General features: G+C 46.2%; 1 protein-coding gene across 1 annotated transcript in view; it reads left to right on the top strand.

Moving 5' to 3' along the window:
• Positions 1-19,088, top strand: part of LOC135054667 (zinc finger protein OZF-like) — a 41,768-nt gene extending 22,680 nt beyond the window's left edge. The window contains exon 2 of the mRNA XM_063957911.1: positions 17,427-19,088. Coding sequence (XP_063813981.1) covers positions 17,427-18,673 — 1,247 coding nt within the window. The 3' untranslated portion in view covers positions 18,674-19,088. The remainder of the gene's footprint in view (positions 1-17,426) is intronic.
• The last annotated feature ends 4,468 nt before the right edge of the window (positions 19,089-23,556 follow it).

The raw sequence follows: 23,556 nt of genomic DNA, 5'->3' as shown, positions 1-23,556 counted from the left end.
AAGTATTGAAGAAAAAACTGAGGCCCTTTGGGTGACCATAGAAACAGGGGAAAAGTTGATTATTCGTATTGGCGTGATATACAGGCCACCAGGTCAGGAAGAGGAACTTGACAAGAACCTATTGCAGGACATAACTAAAATGGCATTAAAAGGAGAGGTAATAATCATGGGAGACTTTAATCTTCCTGATGTAAACTGGGAGGTGTCTGTTGCTAGTTCCACTAGAAGTAGGAACATTTTAAATTCCCTTCAGGGAGCATCCCTCCACCAATTGGTGAGGGAGCCCACTCGGAAAGACGCAATATTAGACTTAATACTTACAAATGGAGACAGATTATCGGACGTAAAAGTGGGTGAAAACCTCGGATCCAGTGATCATCAAGCAGTATGGTTCAGCATTAAGACAGAGACTGACTCGTCCCATACAAAAACAAAGGTGTTGGATTTTAGGAAGGCTGATTTTGTAGGGATGGGAAAATGTGTAAGCGATTCTTTGGCAGAGTGGAGGAACTTGGAAACAGTGCAGGAGAGGTGGAAAACATTCAAATGTGCAATATTGAAGGCAACAGACCTTTGTATCAAAACTGTTAGGAAAAACACAAGGAAAAGGAAGCCAGTGTGGTTTGCAAAAGAAGTAGCAAATATTGTGAGAGCAAAAAAGATGGCTTTTAGGAAATATAAGCAGACACAAAATAATGAAGACAAAAAGATATATCTTGTTAGACAGAAGGAGACAAAGAAGGTAATCAGATGTGCAAAGGCACAAGCTGAGGAGAAAATGGCCCAGTCAGTGGGTAAAGGAGGCAAAACTTTTTTTAGGTATATAAGCGAAAAGAGAAAAACAAAAGGCGGAATTATAAAACTAAAGACGGACACTGGGAATCTTGTTGAAGGAGACAATTTAATAGCAGATCATCTTAATGATTATTTTTGCTCTGTATTTACTACTGAAAGAGAGGGGAAGGGGCCACAGTTAAGTTGCAGGGATATTCAGGAAAATGAAACAAGTACATTTACAGAGGAGAAGGTCCTAACAGAACTCTCAAAGCTGAAAGTGGACAAATCTATGGGGCCAGATGGGATACATCCAAGGATACTAAAAGAACTTAAAGAGGTGCTGGTAGCACCATTGACAGAATTATTCAACCAGTCATTAGCTACAGGAGAAATTCCAGGGGACTGGAAAAGAGCAAACGTAGTCCCACTGCACAAAAGTGGAAGCAAGGAAGAGGCAAACAACTACAGACCAGTGAGTCTTACATCAGTAGTAGGGAAATTGATGGAAACACTCTTAAAAGAAAGAGTTGTAGATCATCTCAAATCCGGCAATTTACTGGATCCCAAACAGCATGGATTCACTGGGGGGAGATCATGTCAAACAAATCTTATTGACTTTTTTGATTGTGTGACTAAAGTGATGGATAAAGGTGGAGCCATGGATATAGCTTATCTTGACTTTAGTAAGGGTTTTGATACAGTTCCACATCGCAGACTGCTAAATAAACTTGAAAGTTTGGGATTGGATATTAGGATTATTGAATGGATAAGATCTTGGTTGAAGGATAGAAAACAGAGAGTTGTGGTAAATGGAGTGCATTCACAGGAGGGAAATGTTACCAGTGGAGTACCCCAGGGATCTGTACTTGGACCAGTGCTTTTTAATATCTTTATTGGTGACATTGCAAATGGGATTAAAGGGAAAGTATGCCTTTTTGCAGATGACACAAAGGTATGCAACAGGGTAGACACACCAGGTGGGGTAAAACAAATGATTGAGGATCTAAGTAGACTAGAGGAATGGTCAAGAGTCTGGCAATTACAGTTTAATGCCCAAAAATGCAAAATCATGCACTTGGGTCTCAAAAATCCTAAAGCTAAATACAGTATTAATGGCACTATACTGAAAACTACTGAGGAGGAAAGGGATCTAGGAGTCACTATTTCAGATGACTTAAAAGCAGGTAAGCAATGTAACAAGGCAATGAGGAAGGCTAGTCAGATGCTTGGCTGCATTGGGAGAGGAATCAGCAGCAGAAAGAAAGAAGTAATAATGCCACTGTATAGGTCATTGGTACGGCCTCATCTAGAATACTGTATTCAGTTCTGGAGGCCATATCTTCAAAAGGATATTAATACATTAGAAACTGTACAAAGGAGGGCAACTAAAATGGTGCATGGCCTACATCACAAAACATACCCAGAAAGACTAAGAAATCTCAATATGTATAGTTTGGAGCAGAGAAGAGAAAGGGGGGACATGATAGAAACGTTCAAATATATGAAGGGTTTTAACAAAGTCCAGGAGGGAAACATTCTCCAAATGAAGAGAAGCAATAGGACACGAGGACATGCACTGAGACTGGAGGGGGGGAGGTTCAGGGGAAATTTGCGGAAAAATTATTTCACAGAAAGGGTAGTGGACAAGTGGAATAGCCTCCCATCAGAGGTGGTAGAGGCTAAGACAGTAGAGCAATTTAAACATGCATGGGATAGACATAAGGATATTCTTACACAGAAATAAGGATCAAATAAGGTTAGTGATAAAAAAAAATAATATAAATAAAAAAAAGGGGCAGACTAGATGGGCCAAGTGGTTCTTATCTGCCGACAAATTCTATGTTTCTATGTTTCTATTCCTAGGGATGATCCTGGACACAGTCCAGAAAAAGGTGTTTCTCCCGGAGGAGAAAGCCAGGGAGTTATCCGAACTAGTCAGAAACCTCCTAAAACCAGGCCAAGTGTCAGTGCATCAGTGCACAAGGGTCCTGGGAAAAATGGTGGCTTCCTACGAAGCAATTCCATTCGGCAGATTCCACGCAAGAACTTTCCAGTGGGACCTGCTGGACAAATGGTCCGGATCGCATCTTCAGATGCATCAGCGGATAACCCTGTCACCAAAGACAAGGGTGTCTCTCCTGTGGTGGTTGCAGAGTGCTCATCTTCTAGAGGGCCGCAGATTCGGCATTCAGGACTGGGTCCTGGTGACCACGGATGCCAGCCTGCGAGGCTGGGGAGCAGTCACACAGGGAAGAAATTTCCAGGGCTTGTGGTCAAGCCTGGAGACATAACTTCACATAAATATCTTGGAGCTAAGGGCCATTTACAATGCCCTAAGCCAAGCAAGACCTCTGCTTCAAGGTCAGCCGGTGCTGATCCAGTCGGACAACATCACGGCAGTCGCCCACGTAAACAGACAGGGTGGCACAAGAAGCAGGAGGGCAATGGCAGAAGCTGCAAGGATTTTTCGCTGGGCGGAAAATCATGTGATAGCATTGTCAGCAGTGTTAATTCCGGGAGTGGACAACTGGGAAGCAGACTTCCTCAGCAGGCACGACCTCCACCCGGGAGAGTGGGGACTTCACCCAGAAGTCTTCCACATGATTGTAAACCGTTGGGAAAAACCAAAGGTGGACATGATGGCGTCCCGCCTAAACAAAAAATTGGACAGGTATTGCGCCAGGTCAAGGGACCCTCAGGCAATAGCTGTGGACGCTCTGGTAACACTGTGGGTGTACCAGTCAGTGTATGTGTTCCCTCCTCTTCCTCTCATACCAAAAGTACTGAGAATTATAAGACGGAGGGGAGTAAGAACTATACTCGTGGCTCCGGATTGGCCAAGAAGGACTTGGTACCCGGAACTTCAAGAGATGCTCACGGAGGAACCGGGGCCTCTACCTCTAAGAAGGGACCTGCTCCAGCAAGGACCCTGTCTATTCCAAGACTTACCGCGGCTGCGTTTGACGGCAGGGCTGTTGAACGCCGGATCCTGAAGGAAAAAGGCATTCCGGATGAAGTCATCCCTACCCTGATCAAAGCCAGGAAGGATGTAACCGCAAAGCATTATCACCGCATTTGGCGAAAATATGTTGCATGGTGCGAGGCCAGTAAGGCCCCGATGGAGGAATTTCAACTAGGTCGATTCCTGCATTTCCTGCAAACAGGAGTGTCTATGGGCCTAAAATTGGGGTCCATTAAGGTTCAAATTTCGGCACTGTCAATTTTCTTCCAGAAAGAACTAGCTTCAGTTCCTGAAGTTCAGACGTTTGTAAAAGGGGTACTGCATATACAGCCTCCTTTTGTGCCTCCAGTGGCACCTTGGGATCTCAATGTAGTTTTGGGGTTCCTAAAGTCACATTGGTTTGAACCACTTGAATCTGTGGAGTTAAAATATCTCACATGGAAAGTGGTCATGCTGTTGGCCCTGGCCTCGGCCAGGCGCGTGTCAGAATTGGCGGCTTTATCCTGTAAAAGCCCTTATCTGATCTTCCATTCAGACAGGGCGGAATTGAGGACTCATCCTCATTTTCTCCCTAAGGTGGTTTCAGCGTTTCATCTGAACCAACCTATTGTGGTACTTGCGGCTACTAGTGACTTGGAGGACTCCAAGTTTTTGGACGTAGTCAGGGCCCTGAAAATATATGTTTCCAGGACGGCTGGAGTCAGAAAATCTGACTCGCTGTTTATCCTGTATGCACCCAACAAGCTGGGTGCTCCTGCTTCTAAGCAGACTATTGCTCGTTGGATTTGTAATACAATTCAGCTTGCACATTCTGTGGCAGGCCTGCCACAGCCAAAATCTGTAAAAGCCCATTCCACAAGGAAGGTGGGCTCATCTTGGGCGGCTGCCCGAGGGGTCTCGGCTTTACAACTTTGCCGAGCAGCTACTTGGTCAGGGGCAAACACGTTTGCTAAATTCTACAAATTTGATACCCTGGCTGAGGAGGACCTGGAGTTCTCTTATTCGGTGCTGCAGAGTCATCCGCACTCTCCCGCCCGTTTGGGAGCTTTGGTATAATCCCCATGGTCCTTACGAGTTCCCAGCATCCACTAGGACGTCAGAGAAAATAAGAATTTACTTACCGATAATTCTATTTCTCGTAGTCCGTAGTGGATGCTGGGCGCCCATCCCAAGTGCGGATTGTCTGCAATACTTGTACATAGTTATTGTTAACTAAATCGGGTTATTGTTGTTGTGAGCCATCTATCCAGAGGCTCCTCTGTTATCATGCTGTTAACTGGGTTCAGATCACAAGTTGTACGGTGTGATTGGTGTGGCTGGTATGAGTCTTACCCGTGATTCATAAATCCTTCCTTATTGTGTACGCTCATCTGGGCACAGTATCCTAACTGAGGCTTGGAGGAGGGTCATAGGGGGAGGAGCCAGTGCACACCAGGTAGTCCTAAAGCTTTACTTTTGTGCCCAGTCTCCTGCGGAGCCGCTATTCCCCATGGTCCTTACGGAGTTCCCAGCATCCACTACGGACTACGAGAAATAGAATTATCGGTAAGTAAATTCTTATTTTCTATCTACTTTTTGTCAGTATGAATAGTTAAGTTTATTGCCTATTGCATATGAGTTTGTGTACATTACTGTGGTTTTCTTCAGAATGCGTCTGAATATGTTAAATAACTGTATAGAACAGAATTCAGTAAATGTACTCCTACATACTTGAAATGTGTTCGTAGTTGATAATATGTTCATATAATTAATATATGAGATGTGACTGACTGCTAGTGTGATTGCTGACTTTATATATGTTTGTCAGTGGTTTCTTCTGAGCCTCAATGCTGGTGCGTGGGTTGGGGGCAGATTGATATCACTTTTATGCAAGTAAAGTGTTTACAGTCACAGATTGTGTAGTATACTGTGAAAAGCTGATTTTTTATTATGTATAAGAGCGTCAAAGGTGACGAGGTTACATTAACAGTAACACCAACACTCATGATATGTTTATCCTGCAAGGTGGGGTTATCAACTCAACATCTGGCACATGATGGGTTATGTGCAAATTGTTTTGCATTTCAGTAGATTGCGCGGCAGATCCCTGTTCAACGACAAGTGGATCCACCTTGGGCTATGTTTGCACAAACCTTATCCAGTATAGCTGACAGGTTGGTCCCTACATCTTCAACTTCAGGAATAGGGTACACTATTAACCCATACATGCAGGTCCCATCTTATGGAATAGCCCCAACAGCTTCTACAAATCAACAAGCTGATAAACCAAGGGTAAATATATCATCAAATTCACAAGCTACACAGGATGATACATCAGATGAGGATAGCTCCATATACTCTACTTCACCATATGAAGAACAACTGGAAGGTTTCAGCTCAGAGGATATAGCTGGGTTAATTGGATCAATGAAGGCTATTCTGTCTCTAGAGCAGGCATTCCCAACCACGGTCCTCAAGGCACACCAACAGTGCAGGTTTTAGTGATATCCAGGCTTCAGCACATATGGTTTAAATCAAAATAACTGAGCTACTAATTAAGTCACCTGTGTTCAAGCCTGGATATCACTAAAACCAGGACTGTTAGTGTGCCTTTGAGGACCGAGGTTGGGAAACACTGCTCTAGAGGATTCAGCTGAGCCAATAATAAAAACTAAGGCACCTGTGTTTAAATGTCCCAAAACAGTTAGGGTTGAGTTTCCAGAGTCAGAGAAGCTTGGGCTACACACAATAGGAAATATAGAATTCCCCAAAAATTGGATTCTTATTACCCTTTTCCAACTGGGGACTGTTTAAAAAGAGAAGGTAGATACGCACGTCATTCGATTAGTGCGAAATTCTATTTTGCCTTTACCATCTACATCATTAAATGATGTCACAGATAGAAGAGTGGATGTTTTTTTTTAAAACATATTTTCTCTGTCACGGGCAGTCATAAGACCGGCTATGGCCTCAGCCTGGATGGCAAAAGCGGTAGTTGAATGGGCTGAAGAACTGGAAAATGGGCTCTCAGCACCTACTAGGAAGCAGGAATCCCATATAGCCCATATGAAACAGGCTGCACTATTCCTAGAAGAAGCAGCAATGGATATGGGTACGATTGCTTCTAAAGCATCAGCCTTAACGGTAGCTGCTCGCAGAGCAATTTGGCTACGTACATGGAAAGCTGATTCAGAAATGAAGAAAGTTCTGGAAGCTTTGCCTTTTGTTGGGAACATTCTTTTTGGTACGGAATTGACAGATATTCTGGCGTCAGAAGCAGAATCCAAGAAGGTCAGGTTTCCTGCCAGTTATAACCCTAAGCCTAAGGGTTTGGAGTTTCGGCCATTTCGGTGGCAAGGTAAAACAAAAGGTAAAAATTAACCGAAGAAAACCCAGTACAATAAGTCTGGTAAAGCAAAGAAGCAATGGGCCACCAGAATTCCAGCTTCCAAACCAGAACAGAAACCTCAGCCTGATGGTGTGTGCCTCCACCTTGGGGACTCCAAGGTAGGGGGCCGTCTTCTTCAGTTTGCACACATATGGCAGCAATCGACAACAGATGCTTGGGTGGAAGAAGTGGTATCTCTGGGTTATGTTTTCCCTTTCAAGAAGCAGCCTCCTCAAAGGTTTTTTTGCACCAGCCCGTCTCATATAGATGCGAAGGCCAGGGCCCTGCAAGAAGCAGCACAACAGGGGCAGTGTTTTTACTCCAACCTATTTTTGTTCCAGAAGCCAAAATGTTAAACAAATACATTTGGGTCCCAAGGTTCCACATGGAGATGTTACACTCCATAGTTTTGGCCATGGAACCAGGGGATTACATGGTATCTATGGATATACAGGATGCTTACCTGCATGTGCCTATAGCATTGTCCCATCAGTGTTACCTCAGGTTCGCTATCCTCCAGCAACATTTTAAATTCCAGGCCTTACCCTTTGGGTACGCCACAGCCCCCAGAGTATTTACCAAGATCATGGTGGTTATGGCAGCTTATATCCACAAGCAGGGGATAAGGATTTTTACATACCTTGACGATCTTTTAATCCTGGCACAATCCCAGGAATTGCTATTGAGCCATCTCCAACAGACAATAAATTGTCTACAGAAACACGGATGGTTCATAAATTGGGCAAAGTCGTCTCTGATTCCGTCACAACGGATGATTCACTTGGGGGCTGTATTGGATTCAAGTCTGCAGAAAATATTTTTACCTCTGGAAAAGATATCCAAGGTGCAGTTAATGACTTAGGAATTGTTGCACAGTAAAACAATATCAATTCACGCAGCAACGCGAGTGATGGGGTTGATGGTGTCAACATTCGACATGATGGAATATGCACAGTTCCACTCAAGACCTCTGCAGTATCTGATTCTGGCCAGATGGAATGGAGTACATCAGACAATAAAGAAACAGATGATGATACTTCCAGTAAAGGTAAAAAGGTCATTAGCCAGGTGGTTACAGACATCCCATCTAGGCAAGGGGAGACCCTTTTGGATATCGGATTGGGAGATCCTGACAACGGATGCCAGTCTACAGGGCTGGGGAGCAGTGTCCGGAAAATTATGGTTCTAGGGACAATGGACCACAGAAGAAAGTTGCCTGCCAATAAACCTGTTGGAACTTCGGGCCATATACATGGCACTGATTCAAGGAAAAACAGTCCAGATCCGCTCGGACAATGCAACGACAGTAGCATACCTCAACCATCAGGGAGGAACTTGCGGCAAAAAAGCAATGAAGGAGGTAAATCACATACTAAAGTGGGCAGAGCTCCATCTTCCAGCATTGTCCGCAGTGTTCGTTCCAGGAGTCCTAAACAGGGAAGCGGACTTTCTCAGTCGACACACCATTCGTGCAACCGAATGGGCTCTACACCCGGAAGTATTTCAGACTCTAGTAGACAAGTGGGGGTTGCCAGAGGTAGATCTCATGGCGTTCCGGCATACGGGTCAAGAACAAAGGACCCCCGGAGAGATCCTTGTGGATGCACGGTCAGTGAAAAGGGACTTTCATCTGGAATATCTGTTTCCTCCGATCACCCTGTTACCCAGGGTGGATTCTAATAGCTCCGGCTTGGCCCAGAAGGCATTGGTACATAGATCTGCAGAGAATGTCGATGGATGCTCCAATTCTGCTCCCTCAATGTCCAGATCTACTAATGCAGGGTCCTTGTTATCACAGGCATCTGGATCGGCTGTCTTTGACGGCGTGGCTGTTGAAACCTCTATCCTGAAATCAAGAGGTTTCTCACAACAGGTAATTCAAACTATGCTCAGAGTAAGGAAACCCTCCTCAGCTCGCATTTATCACTGAATATAGCAAGCCTATATTCATTGGTGCTGTGAAAGAAGTATGGATCCAAGATCTTTCAGAGTATCCAGAATCTTAGATTTCCTTCAGGCAGGAATGGATAAGGGTTTGAAGGTGGCTTCCTTGAGAGTTCAAGTTTCAGCATTGACTGTATGGTTTCAAAAGAAAATTGCCACTTTACAGGATGTACGTACTTTTTTCCAGGGAACGCTGCGCATTCAACCACCCTTTGTTCCTCCTGCAGTACCTTGGGATTTAAGTCTGGTCCTCAAAGCTCTTCAAGGTGCTCCGTTTGAACCACTTAATAAAGTGGATCTTAAATGGTTGACAGCTAAAGTACTCTTTCTACTGACTATGACATCAGCTAGAAGAGTATCAGATTTAGGAGCACTGTCATGTAAGTCTCCTTTTCTGATTTTTTATCCAGATAAAGCAGTTCTCGGAACTAAGTCTGGTTATCTTCCGAAGGTGGTTTAGGAGTTTCACCTTAACAAAGAAATTGTAGTCCCGGATTTTCAGGTATCGGGACTTTCTGTGGGAGAAGTGTCGCTGGACGTAGTCCGTGCATTAAGAATCTACGTAGATCGTACCAGTGCCACCAGAAAGACAGATTCTGTCTTCATTCTCTACGGATTTCACAAGAAAGGATGGCCTGCTACTAAACAGACGCTAGCAAGAAGGCTTTGAATGACGATTTCAGAAGCACATTCTCAAGCTGATCTCCCTGTTCCAGCTAATGTCTCTGCTCACTCTACTCGTAAGGTAGGTCCTTCATGGGCAGCACAACATGGTGTTTCAGCAGAACAGATATGTAAGGCAGCCACATGGTCTTCCATTAACACATTCATTAGGCATTTTGCCTTGGATACCTTTGCCTCTCATGACGCTGAATTCGGATGAAAGGTTCTCCTGTCTAATCAGGAGCGTCCCCACCACTAAAAATTGCTTTGGGAAGTCCTGTGGATAACCTGTGGACCCTGCCGGAGAAATGTACGTTATGGTAAGAACTTACCGTTGATAACGGTATTTCTCCTATGTGCACAGGTTTCCACAGGGATCCCACCCTGACGCACATGATTTGAGGATCTTTATACTCGCTAACCTCTTCCGTCTTGCATGGAAGGGTGTTGATGTGTGTTCTTCTCATCTGAATAGGGTTCTACATAATGCTCCTGCCTAAATGCTTTGGATTACAACTGATTTGACTGAGTCGGTGGGTGGGAATATATGGACGAGCCCGTTGCATCCTGGGAGGCCAGAAAGCTTGTGATCGTTTGGTGCCAATCCGCTGTCGCTCCATCATATCCCAATGTTATCCTGTGGAAACCTGTGGACATAGGAGAAATACCGTTATCAACGGTAAGTTCTTACCATAACGTATATTTTATCTGTTCTCCGAGAGTTTTATTTGTTGTTGGCACATTTATCATTTTAATAATGTGGTCATAGGTCATAAGCTGAAATGTAACAACTAAACCTTATTCATAATAGTGACGCGGTGATGTAGTCTCACAGCACTAGTCATGAGTTCAGTTCTCAACCAACTATCTATATATGTGGAGTTTCTATGTGTTTCCCACAACTCCACATAACTCATACTGGTAGGTTAATTTGCTATTGACACAAATGACCCTAGTGTGTAATGTGTGTTCATGTGGGAAGGGAATATAGATTGTTAGCTCTCCTGGGGCTGGTACTGATGTAAATTTCTAGATATTCTCTGTACAGCAAAGTAATACATGTGCACTGTGCGTAGTAGTAGTTATATTATTTCTCTTACGTCCTAGAGGATGCTGGTGTCCATTTAGTACCATGGGCTATGGATGGGTCCCTTGGGTGCCATGGGCACTCCAAGAGTTTAATAGTGTGTGCTGGCTCCTACTTCTATGCCCCTCCTACCAGACTCAGTTTAGAAAATGTGCCCGGTGGAGCAGGTCACAGCTTGGGAAACTCCTAGGAGTTTCTCTGGTTTTATTGTTTTTCTACGATTGTTAGGTACAGGGACGCTGCTGGCAACAGCCTCCCTGCTTCGTGGGACTTAGGGGAGGGAGTAGGAACCAACTCTAGAAGTTAATGGTTCTCTATCTCCGCTGACAGGACACTGAGCTCCTGAGGGTGCTGATCACAAGCCCACGAGGCGACCGCTCACTCCCGCAGCACGGCCGCCACCCCCTAACAGAGCCAGAAGATGTTATGATTCCAGTACTCCTGACCGGAGGAAATCTCATGGCAATGGTCAGAGTACTGGAAGGGAATGCTGGTTATGGGAGCGGGAATAGAAAATAGCCCCTGGCGCCCTAACTCCGTTGTCTCGCCCGTGCTGTCAGAAATCCCCTGCGAGACTATGGTTGCTTGAGCCCATGGCAGCCGCGTTTGAAGGGCGGATTAAGTCTGCCCAACTCCGATGCCCCCTCAGGTCTTAATGGGAGACAAAGGGAAATCCGAGACAGGGTGATAACAAGGGGCCCTCTGACTAAACAACCAGGCCAGGGGCTACAAGCTAACTGACAAAACCTAAAGTATGTGCGGAAACCCGCCAGGGAAAAGGACAACCAAAATCCACTTGTCCAATACTCCTACCCGGCACCGCCGGATACCAGAGTGGACCTGTGGAAGCGGAACCCTCCGCAAAATGCACCAAAACATAAATAGTAAATAATAAAGCGGACAAGCCGCAACACACGGCAAGGCCGTGACTCACGAACACCACTGGATGTTATAAGGTGATTAGTCAGGACTCCAGGAATTAGATGACAAACTTCCGAGTTCAGAGCTTCCAATACTGGAATGACCGGATACAGCAAGACTGGAACAGACTCTCAGCAAACAAAGACAGCATGCAGGAAGCTATTACCGGCGTCTGTGAGAAGCCCTGGGAGTGTATTTAACAAGGAGTCCTCCAATCAGCTGCCAAAAGGCTGATTAGAATAAATGCCGTGCAGCTGCCTTGCTGCCCGGCCAGAGAGCAGGAGAAAACATTAACCCTTAAAGCCTAGCAACGGGGAACACGGTCCGCCAGTGGCGTCCCCGTTGCTAGGGTCCGTGCGGCTCAGCGCGCCCGGCGTCCAGCGTTGCCAGGGAGCCGGCGGATGTTCGCGTACGGCGTCCCTGGTTGCTAGGCGCCGGGCCGCACCGACGAGCGGACCCCGGCGCCTAACAGAAGATAGAAGAATGGTGTGTATGACGCCAGTGGCCCGGTAAGCGGGTCGCCGGCGGAAATTGCGGCACAAGGGTAGGAGCGCAGCTCTGACAGGCTGCGCTCTGGAGGACAGACGCATACTGTGTGCAGCGCTGTGAGGGGCATCCTGGGCCATCGTAAATACCCTACACTGGTCACATATAGCGAACAGGGCTAATCCCACTGTTAGCTGAAAAATTACCTCAGGCCAGTATAATACAATAGTGCGGGAAGACACGCCATTACAGGGGGCGGGACTTCTCCTCAGAGCGGATCCAGCACTCACCAGCGCCATTTCATCCCTGCAGATCATCAGACAGATGCTACCAGGGAGCGCTGCATTCCACATAACTCAGCTATCCTCTGCGGTACCAGGGTGTTATAGACGGGGTGGGGGGAGGATGATTATTAGCACTGTTTATCCTATTAAGGTTACTCAGTCAGCGCCGGCAGTTTAGTATATTACCTGCCTATGGGGGCGCTGTATGGCTGGCTACTTATACTCTGTGACTCTCTGAAGGTACTCTTGTCGAAACTGTGCCTGACATTTTCCTGTGTGTGTGTGTGTGTGTGTGTAAGTCTGTATATCGCACATTACCATGTCTAGAGACTCTATCATGTGCTGCAGAGTGTGTATCTTCTCCTGAAGAGTCTATTCTATGTACTCAGGAATGCCATGTACCTTCTCAGCCCTCTCAAGCCGATCCCCCTTGGGTGGATTTTATAAGGGAGATGATATCCCAGATGTCTTCTAGGGTGTCCCATACTGAGAATGTAACCCAGGTTTTGAAGTTTTCAGCTCCCACTACCTCATCTAAGGCCCCTATTACATACCCAAAAAAGCGTGCTCTTGCACAGATAATGCAAGCCGACACGGATACCGTCTCTGATACAGGGGGCGGTGATGGGGATATGCAGAGGGGAGATGCATCCTTTGCTAAGGGGGTGCAATTTATGATTGAGGCCATTAGGGACATTTTGCACATTACTGAAAAAGTACCTGAGCAAGTAGAGGAGACTTAGTTTACAGACAATAAGAAATCCTCCCTTGCCTTTCCCGCTTCTAAGGAATTAAACGCCTTGTTTGAAAAATCCTGGGAAACCCAGAAGAAATAAAAGAAAGATTCCAGATCCCAAAAAGGGTTCTCATTGCTTTCCCTTTCCCTGAAGAGGACAGGAAAAAGTGGGAAAACCCGCCTATATCTAGGTTGTCTAAAAAGGTGGTTTTACCTTTCCTTGGTTCTACCGCTTTGAAAGATCCGGCTGACCGCAAGATTGAGACTGCACTCAAATCACTATACACAGCTACAAGCGTGGCTTTATAGCCCACTATTGCTTGTGCATGGATTTCTAAAGCCATAGTAAAGTGGTCAGGCACATTACTAGAGGAGTTGGATACTATGGATTAGAGTGACATTGACTTGTTTTTACGTCACATACAGGATTCTGCAGGCTTCATGGTGGAGACCATGAAGGACCTTGGCCACCTTAACGCAAGGGCTTCTTCCATGGCTGTCTCGGCACGCAGAGGACTCTGGCTGCGCCAATGATCTGCGGATGCAGAATCCAAAAAAGTGTGGAGAACCTACCTTTTACAGGTCAGGCTTTGTTTGGGGACGCATTAGACGTGTGAATCTCCACGGCAACTGCGGGTAAGTCAACTTTTCTTGCCTCAGCAGCGCCACTGACTAGGAAATCTTATCCTACATCTACAATGCAGTCCTTTCGGTCCGCAAAAGTTGAAAAGTCCAAACCTCCTTCCACCTTCTTTAGAGGTGGTTGGGGAAAAATCGAGAAAACCTGTACCAACAGGTTCCCAGGAGCAGAAGCCAGGTTCTGCTTTCTCAAAATATTCAACATTACGGTGGACCTCCCAGCCTGGGGATAGGGCAGGTGGGAGCAAGACTAAGGGATTTCAGTCACGTCTGGGCATCATCATGCCTGGACCCCTGGGTACGAGACATCGTTACACAGGGGTACAGACTGGAGTTTCACGAACTCCCACCTCACAGATTCTTCAAATCAGGCTTACCAGCTTCGCTGATAGAAAGTGCTGTCCTACAGGAAGCCATTCAAAAATGTGTTCGAACAAATGTCATTGTTCCGGTTCCACCTCACCTACAACACAAGGGTTTTTACTCACACCTGTTTGTGGTCCCGAAACCGGACGGTTCGGTATGGCCGATTTTACACCTAAAATCATTAAACCCCTACTTGTGGGATTCAAATTCATGATGGAGTTTCCGAGAGCGGTGATCTCGGGTCTGGAGGAGGAGGGATTCCTGGTATCCCTAGATATCAAGGATGCGTACCTTCATGTTCCGATCTGGCCGCCTCACCAGGCTTATCTGAAATTTGCGTTGCTGGACTGTCACTATCGGTTCCAGGCGCTGCCATTTGGCCCCTCCACAGCACCAAGGGTGTTCACCAAGGTCATGGCAGAGATGATGCTACTCCTCCGCAAGCAGGGAGTGAACATTATTCCATATCTGGACGATCTGCTGTTAAAGGCATCTTCCAGGGAGAAGCTGTTACAGAGCATTGCTCTCAACTCGACTACTCCAGGATCACGGGTGGATCCTGAACCTTCCAAAGTCACATTTGGAACCAACAAGGAGACTGTCCTTCCTGGGGATGATCCTCGACGCGGAAGTACAGAGACTGTTTCTACCGGTGGAGAAAGCGTTGGTGATCCAGTCAATGGTCCGAGGTGTACTGAAGCCTGCCCGGGTATCGGTTCATCAGTGCATTCGCCTTCTGGGGAAGATGGTTGCCTCGTACGAGGCTCTACAGTATGGAAGATTTCATGTACGGTCCTTCCAACTGGATCTTCTAGACAAATGGTCGGGATCTCACCTTCACATGCACCAGCGGATAGGCCTGTTGCCGAAAGCCAGAATTTCACTCCTCTGGTGGCTGCAAACTTCTCACCTTCTCGAGGGCCGAAGGTTCGGGATTCAGAATTGGATCCTTCTAACCACGGATGCAAGTCTCAGAGGTTGGGGAGCAGTCACCCAAGGGGAAAACTTCTAAGGAAAGTGGTCAAGTCTGGAAACCATCCTTCCAATAAACATTCTGGAACTAAGGGCCGGGTACAACATCCTTCTACAAATGGCACATCTTCTACAAGATCAGGCCATTCAGGTTCAGTCGGACAAGGTAACGACGGTGTCCTACATAAACTAACAGGACGGAAAAAAGAGCAGAGCCGCAATGTCAGAGGTATCAGGAATCCCCTCTGGGCAGAAAAGCACGCGGTGGCGCTGTTAGCATTCTTCATTCTGGGAGTGGACAACTGGGAAGCGGACTTCCTCAGCCGACGCGATCTCCATCCAGGAGAATGGGGCCTCCACTTGGAGGTGTTCGAGGAGGTAACAAGTACCTCATATAGACATGATGGCCTCTCGCCTCAATAAGAGGCTTCGGAGGTACTATTCCAGGTGGTCCAGTCAGTGTATGTGTTCCCTCCACTTCCACTCATCCCAAGGATTCTCAAACTCATAAAAAGAACAAGAGTTCAGGCGATCCTCATTTCTCCGGACTGGCCAAGAAGGGCTTGGTACGCGGATCTTCTGGAATTACTGCTGGAGGATACAAGGCCTCTTCCTCTTTGTGAGGACCTTCTGCAACAGAGGCCGTTCGCTTATCAAGACTTACTGCGGCTACGATTGATGGCATGCAGGTTGAATGCCTGTTTTTTTAGCTCGGAAGGGCATTCCGGAAAAGGTCATTCCTACCCTGATTTAGGCTAGGAAGGGAGTAACGTCTAAATATTACCATTGGTTTTGGGAAAAGTATGTGTCTTGGTGTGAATCCAAGAAGTTTCCTACGGTGGAGTTTTAACTGGGACGGTTTCTCCTCTTTCTGCATGCAGTTATGGATGTGGGCCTACGCTTGGGCTCCATAAAAGTCCAGATTTTGTCCTTGTCCGTTTCTTCCAGAAACAATTGGCTGCTCTCCCTGAGGTTCAGACTTTCTTGAAAGTGGTTCTACACATCCAACCACCTTTTGTGCCTCCTACGGCACCGTGGGATCTTTATGTGGTGTTGCAGTTCCTGCAATCGGATTGGTTCGTACCGCTACTGGTGGTTGAGTACAAGTTTCTAACTTGAAAGGCTGTCATACTGTTGGCATTGGCATCTGCTAGGCGTGTGTCAGAATTGGGGGCATTGTCCTACAAGAGCCCCTACTTGATTTTCCATGAAGATAGGGCTGAGCTCAGAACCCGTCAGCAATTTCTTCCAAAGGTTGTGTCAGCTTTTAATATGAACCAACCTATTGTGGTGCCAGAGGCTACTGACTCCTCAATTACATCAAAGTCCTTGGATGTTGTGTGGGCTTTGAAGATTTATGCGAAGAGAACTTCTCATCATGGGAAGTCAGGCGCTCTGTTTGTCCTTTATGCTCCCAACAAGGTTGGGGGTCCTGCTTCTGAGCAGGCAATTTCTCGCTGGATCAGGTTCACTATCCAGTATGCATATTCTGCGGCAGGACTGCCATGTCCAAATTCTGTTAAGGCCCACTCTACCTGTAAAGTGAGTTCTTCCTGGGCATCTGCCCGGGGTGTCTCGGCTTTGCCGGACAGCTACTTGGTCAGGATCGAACATGTTTGCTAAGTTCTACACGTTCGATAGTTTGGCATCTGAGGACCTAAACTTTGGTCAATCTGCTCTGCAGGAGCCTCCACGCTCTCCCTCACGTACTGGGAGCTTTGTTTCATACCAATGGTACTAAATGGAACCCCAGCATCCTCTAGGATGTAAGAGAAAATAGGATTTTAATTACCTACCAGTAAATCTTTTTCTCGTAGTCTGTAGAGGATGCTGGGTGCCCGCCCAGCGCTTCGGTTTCCTGCATTGTTACTTAGTTAAGTACTGCATTGTTACTTGGTTAAGTACTGGGGTTCAGCAGTTGCTGAATCGTATCAAGTTGGTTAGCATGGCTTTCCTTTTGTTATGTGTGAGCTGGTGTGAATCTCACCACTATCTGTATTTCCTTCTCTCGAAGTATGTCCGTCTCCTCGGGCACAGTTTCTAGACTGAGTCTGGTAGCAGGGGCATAGAGGGAGGAACCAGCCCACACTATTAAACTCTTAAAGTGCCCATGGCTCCCAAGGGACCCGTCTATACCCCATGGTACTAAATGGAACCCCAGCATCCTCTGCGGACTACGAGAAAAGGATTTACCAGTAGGTAATTAAAATCCTATTTTCCAGCAGATGGAGGCACAACCAGGAATTCCTTGGAGGGAGATCTCTTGTCTGCAGAAAGTATAATAGAAGATAACATCACACAGGATTCTCCAGGAGACATCCCCATTACTCTAAATATACATCCAGTACCTCCCACTGCTGATATATCATCTGATCCCTCTAATCGCGATGATAGTCCTTCTCATACCTCGGATTTTGTTACACATTGTCCAGCTCATACACGTGATAAAATATTTGCTTGTTCTGAGTGTGTGAAATGTTTTGCACTCAAATCACAGCTTGTTAAACATCAGAGAAGTCACACAGGTGATAAACCATTTCCATGTTCTGAGTGTGGGAAATGTTTTGTAGCGAAATCAGATCTCGTTAGACATCAGAGAACTCACACAGGTGAGAAACCATTTCCATGTTCTGAGTGTGGGAAATGTTTTGCACTCAAATCAAACCTTGTTAAACATCGGAGAAGTCACACAGGTGAGAAACCATATGCATGCTCCGAGTGTGGGAAACGTTTTACACTGAAATCACATCTAGTTACACATCAGAGAAGTCACACAGGTGAGAAACCATTTTCATGTTCTGAGTGTGGGAAATGTTTTATGTATAAATTAGATCATGTTAAACATCTGAGGAGCCACACAGGTGAGAAACCATTTACATGCTCTGAGTGTGGGAAATGTTTTGCAGAGAATTCAGATCTCGTTAGACATCAGATAAGTCACACAGGTGAGAAACCATTTCCATGTTCTGAGTGTGGGAAATGTTTTGCACTCAAAACAAACCTTGTTAAACATCAGAGAAGTCACACAGGTGAGAAACCATATTCATGCTCTGAGTGTGGGAAATGTTTTATGTATAAATCAGATCATGGTAAACATCTGAGAATTCACACAGGTGAGAAACCATTGCCATGCTCTGATTGTGAGAAATGGTTTCTTTATAAATCACAACTTGTTAGACATCAGAGAAGTCACACAGGTGAGAAACCATTTCCATGCTCTGAGTGTGGGAAATGTTTTGCACTCAAATCAAACCTTATTACACATCAGAGTAGTCACACAGGTGAGAAACCATATGCATGCTCTGAGTGTGGGAAATTTTTTATGTATAAATCTCATCATGTTATACATCTGAGAAGTCACACAGGTGAGAAACCATTTCCTTGCTCTGAATGTGAGAAACGTTTTACACAGAAATCACAACTTGTTATACATCAAAGAAATCACACAGGTGAAAGTCCATTTCCATGACCCGAGTGTGGGAAATGCTTTATATGCAAATCACATCTTATTGAGCATGAGAGAACTCACACTGGTGAGAAACCATTTCCATTCTGTAAGTGTGGGAAATGTTTTACACAGAAATCACATCTTAATGAACATGAGAGAACTAGCACAGGTGAGAAACGATTTCCATGCTCTGTGGCAAGTGTTTTGCAGGCAAATAGTATGAGCTGATATACAACAGGGTTGTAGCGACACTCAAAATCACACAGTGACACTATTACCCATCCGCAGATAACTGGAATGTGTATCATTAATATAAGACTGGCAAAGATCACTCAGGTGAAACTTACAGTATTCCTTTATTCCAGTAGATATCGGCACTTCTCTCCACAGTAATAACAGACCATACTGTAGTTTTATATAAGCGTCTACATTTCTGCAGCAGGATACATTGGTTTCCACAGGAAAACATCAGGGTGTAGAGTGGATCTTGATCAAGAGACTCCAACAGGCTAAAGCTTTAGTCTGCCCCAGGATGCATTGGGGCCTCTATAAACCCCGCCTCCAGGCACTGGAGCTCAGTTTCGAGTTGGTGCCTGCAGCAGCAGATCACCTAACGGGGGCTGCACTGGCCAGCCCTGAAAAAGCTTCTAAGAAGATTTCTTCTCTGGGCTGTCAGGCTGTATGTCAGGGTGACACTTTAGTGCTGCAGCTCCATCACCTCTGAAGCGGCGTCACATACTCCCGTGGCTCGGTTCCCGGATACTTGCGATGGAGATGCTCCGGCTTAGGCACACAGTCACAGATGCGCTGCTGGTTCGCGTGGCTGCTACGGGGAGGAAGTAAGAGGGTTCCCCAGGCGGGACCCACCATTAAATCGCATTCCATCCGCGACCTAGGGAGATGGGTCGCAGTGCTGGCGTGGACACGGTAACACCGAGCAGGGACCCTAATAGACCACGTCTGAGTATAGGTCGGGTGTACTAACACATTTAAAAAGGCTCACAGTACCCGGGTTGGAAGTCCAGCATAGGGGATTTGGTGCTTGACCTGTAGACCCTCCCCCGACCCAGGGCGCCATTTCTGAGCAGATTTTCCTGCCCTGGTGCTGACTCACACTCTCCCTCACTCCCTGATTGAGATGCTGGGCGCCATCTTCTGAGCATAGCTGCGGCTGGTCTCCAGGGACTGCAGGGCTACATGTCTTTATACAGACAACGTTGGTTATGAAAAAGTGTACCTGTTACAGATTATATTGTACGATTACTCTACTATACACCTCCGGTGTAGGACTGCACTGAGTTTTTATATATATATATATATATATATATATATACACATACATACACACATATACACTGCCCAAAAAAAATAAAGGGAACACTTAACACAATGTACCTCCAAGTCAATCACACTTCTGTGAAATCAAACTGTCCACTTAGGAAACACCACTGATTGACAATCAATTTCACATGCTGTTGTGCAAATGGAATAACAGACCACTTCTCAGCGCCTATGCTTTCTGGCTGATGTTTTGGTCACTTTTGAAAGCTGGCGGTGCTTTCACTCTAGTGGTAGCATTAGACGGAGTCTGCAACCCACACAAGTGGCTCAGGTAGTGCAGCTCATCCAGGATGGCACATCAATGCGAGCTGTGGCAAGAAGGTTTGCTGTGTCTGTCAGCGTAGTGTCCAGAGCATGGAGGCGCTACCAGGAGACAGGCCAGTACATCAGGAGACGTGGAGGAGGCCGTAGGAGGGCAACAACCCAGCAGCAGGACAGCTACCTCCGCCTTTGTGCAAGGAGGAACAGGAGGAGCACTGCCAGACCCCTGCAAAATGACCTCCAGCAAGCCACAAATGTGCATGTGTCTACTCAAACGATCATAAACAGACTCCATGAGGGTGGTATGAGGGCCCGACGTCCACAGGTGGGGGTTGTGCTTGCAGCCCAACACCGTGCAGGACGTTTGGCATTTGCCAGAGAACACCACGATTGGCAAATTCGCCACTGGCGCCCTGTGCTCTTCACAGATGAAAGCAGGTTCTCAGTGAGCACATGTGACAGACGTGAAAGAGTCTGGAGATTCCAATGAGAATGTTCTGCTGCCAGCAACATCCTCCAGCATGACCGGTTTGGCAGTGGGTCAGTAATGGTGTGGGGTGGCATTTCTTTGGGGGGCCACACAGCCCTCCATGTGCTCGCCAGAGGTAGCCTGACTGCCATTAGGTACCGAGATGAGATTCTCAGACCCCTTGTGAGACCATATGCTGGTGCGGTTGGCCCTGGGTTCCTCCCAATGCAAGACAATGCTAGACCTCATGTGGCTGGAGTGTGTCAGCAGTTCCTGCAAGACAAAGGCATTGATGCTATGGACTGGCCCACCCGTTCCCCAGACCTGAATCCAATTGAGCACATCTGGGACATCATGTCTCGCTCCATCCACCAATGCCACGTTGCACTACAGACTGTCCAGGAGTTGGCAGATGCTTTAGTCCAGGTCTGGGTGGAGTTCCCTTAGGCGACCATCCGCCACCTCATCAGGAGCATGCCCAGGCATTGTAGGGAGGTCATACAGGCACGTGGAGGCCACACACACTACTGAGCCTCATTTTGACTTGTTTTAAGGACATTACATCAAAGTTGGGTCAGCCTGTAGTGTGTTTTTCCACTTTAATTTTGAGTGTGACCTCCATGGGTTAATAAATTTGATTTCCATTGATAATTTTTGTGTGATTTTGTTGTCAGCACATTCAACTATGTAAAGAAAATAGTATTTAATAAGAGTATTTCCTTCATTCAGATCTAGGATGTGTTATTTTAGTGTTCCCTTTATTTTTTTGAGCAGTGTATATATATATATATATATATATATATATACACACACACACATTCTAGTCCAGTGCAGCCTTCTTGTTTAATAATTAACTGTCACTATATTCTGTAAATAGAGGCTAGGTGCGTCTGGGTCCACTAATATGGTGCATCACAGTATTTATCCAATACGCATATTATACTGTGTACTCAGTCTCATAATACCGGATTTATTCACAGCTATTGTATTTTGTCTAACTCTATCGTACTAAGTTGCTCTGTTGTTGCATTTTATCATGCCTAACAGAAAGGGCAGTAAATCAGTGGAAGCTCCTGCATCATGCAGAGCATGCTCCAAGGATTTACCAGAAGGGGAAGTTTTGTATGATGGTCTGTGTACTATGTGTCATACACCTCCTAGTCAGTTTGCAGCTTCTGGGTCTACTCAGGAGCCACCCTGGGCTGTGTTCACTAACCTACTATGTACTCTGGTAGAATGCCTTACGCCCCCTATGGGACTACCTGTGCCACTACAGCCACATATTGTCCCTATGGTTATCCACCTTGGGTGGAAAATGTATCTAACCAGTTGCAATAATGAAATCAGTCGTTGGTTAGACAGAAAGTCAGGTCACTCCCGTGCCTCTGGGACATCTCAGCGGGCTACTTCCTCCTTGCAGTCTACATACCGCTCTGATGTTTCATCTGAAGAGGAGGGGGAGCATGTGGTCCTGTCAGACACTGAATCCTGTGTTACTGATGATGATTTCACCTTGCAGATTGATGTCCCTGCCTTAGTGGTTGCTATTAAACAAATCCGACAAATCTCTAATAATGAGTGGCAAAGAAAACTGATATGTTTAAACGGCAGAAGGTGGTTAAAACTCTGTTACCCCATTCTGATCATTTAGTGGACATCAGACGGGAACCCTGGTCTATTCCAGGGAAGAAACTCCCTCTGCCTAAAGGGGCTTTGGCTCGCTATCCTCTCCCTGCAGAGTTATGTAGCAAGTGGGAAAATTCACCGCCGGTCGCCCGCCTTGTGGTGTCGTCCACTCTGCCTGTCACCACTGTCACCTCACTGAAGGAACCGACAGATGAGCGTGTGAAGGGATGCTGGAAATCTATTTACTCACTTACAGGTGCTGTACATAGACCCACTATTGCTGCCTCCTGGGCTGCTAAAGGTATTGAAGCATGGGTTCAGGCATTAGAGGAAGAGCTGCCCGAGGATATATCTGACACAGCCAGACAATACCTGTTTCACATTACCACCGCCGCGTATTACATTCAGGAGGCGTCCTCTGAGGCGGGTGAGTTGGCGGCCAAGGTTTCGACTACATCTATCCTGGCTCAACGTATTCTGTGGTTGAGGTCATGGAAAGTGGACCTAGACTCCAAAAAGACCTTGGAGGTACTCCCCTTTACTGGGGACATTTTGTTTGGGGAAGACCTGAATAAAATTGTGTCTGAGTTAGCAGCTGCTAAGACTGCCTTTTTCCCAAATACTAATCCTTCTGCACAGAAGGCAAAAGGTACCACTTTTCGTTCCTTTTGGCCTCAAGGGAAAGGTCAGGCATACCCGAGACAATCTCGTGCTCCCAAAACCACTAAGCCCAAGGCGAAACAATCCTGGACAGCCCATCAGCCTGCTTCTAAACAAGACAAGCCTACTGAATAATGGGGCGGGCCTCCCCCTGGGGGACCCCAGGGTGGGAGGCCAACTTCTTCAGTTCGCCCAGGTCTGGTTAAAGACCAATTCAGATGGATGGGTGCTGGAAGTTGTCTCTCACGGGTACACTGTCTCCTTTCAAGAGACGTTCCATTCGCCAGTTTTGCACCATGGATCTATCTTCGGATCCATTAAAGGTGCAAGCTTTGCAAACAGGTGTCAGTTCTCTCCTGAGTTCAGGAGTGGTTGTGCAGGTACCTCGGTCCCAGAGAGGAAGAGGTTATTACTCAACCCTGTTTCTAGTCCCAAAATCAATTGGGTCATTCAGGTCTATTCTCAACCTCAAATCTCAGAAACAAATTTGTGAAAGTGTCCAGGTTTCATATGGAAACACTGTGCTCAATTGTTCTGGCTATGGAAC

This window comes from Pseudophryne corroboree, chromosome 3 (genome assembly GCF_028390025.1).
Source record: "Pseudophryne corroboree isolate aPseCor3 chromosome 3, aPseCor3.hap2, whole genome shotgun sequence".
In the NCBI taxonomy this organism is placed as follows: domain Eukaryota; kingdom Metazoa; phylum Chordata; class Amphibia; order Anura; family Myobatrachidae; genus Pseudophryne; species Pseudophryne corroboree.
The sequence above is the reverse complement of the archived record's forward strand: the minus strand, read 5'-3'. Positions and strand labels throughout refer to the sequence as shown.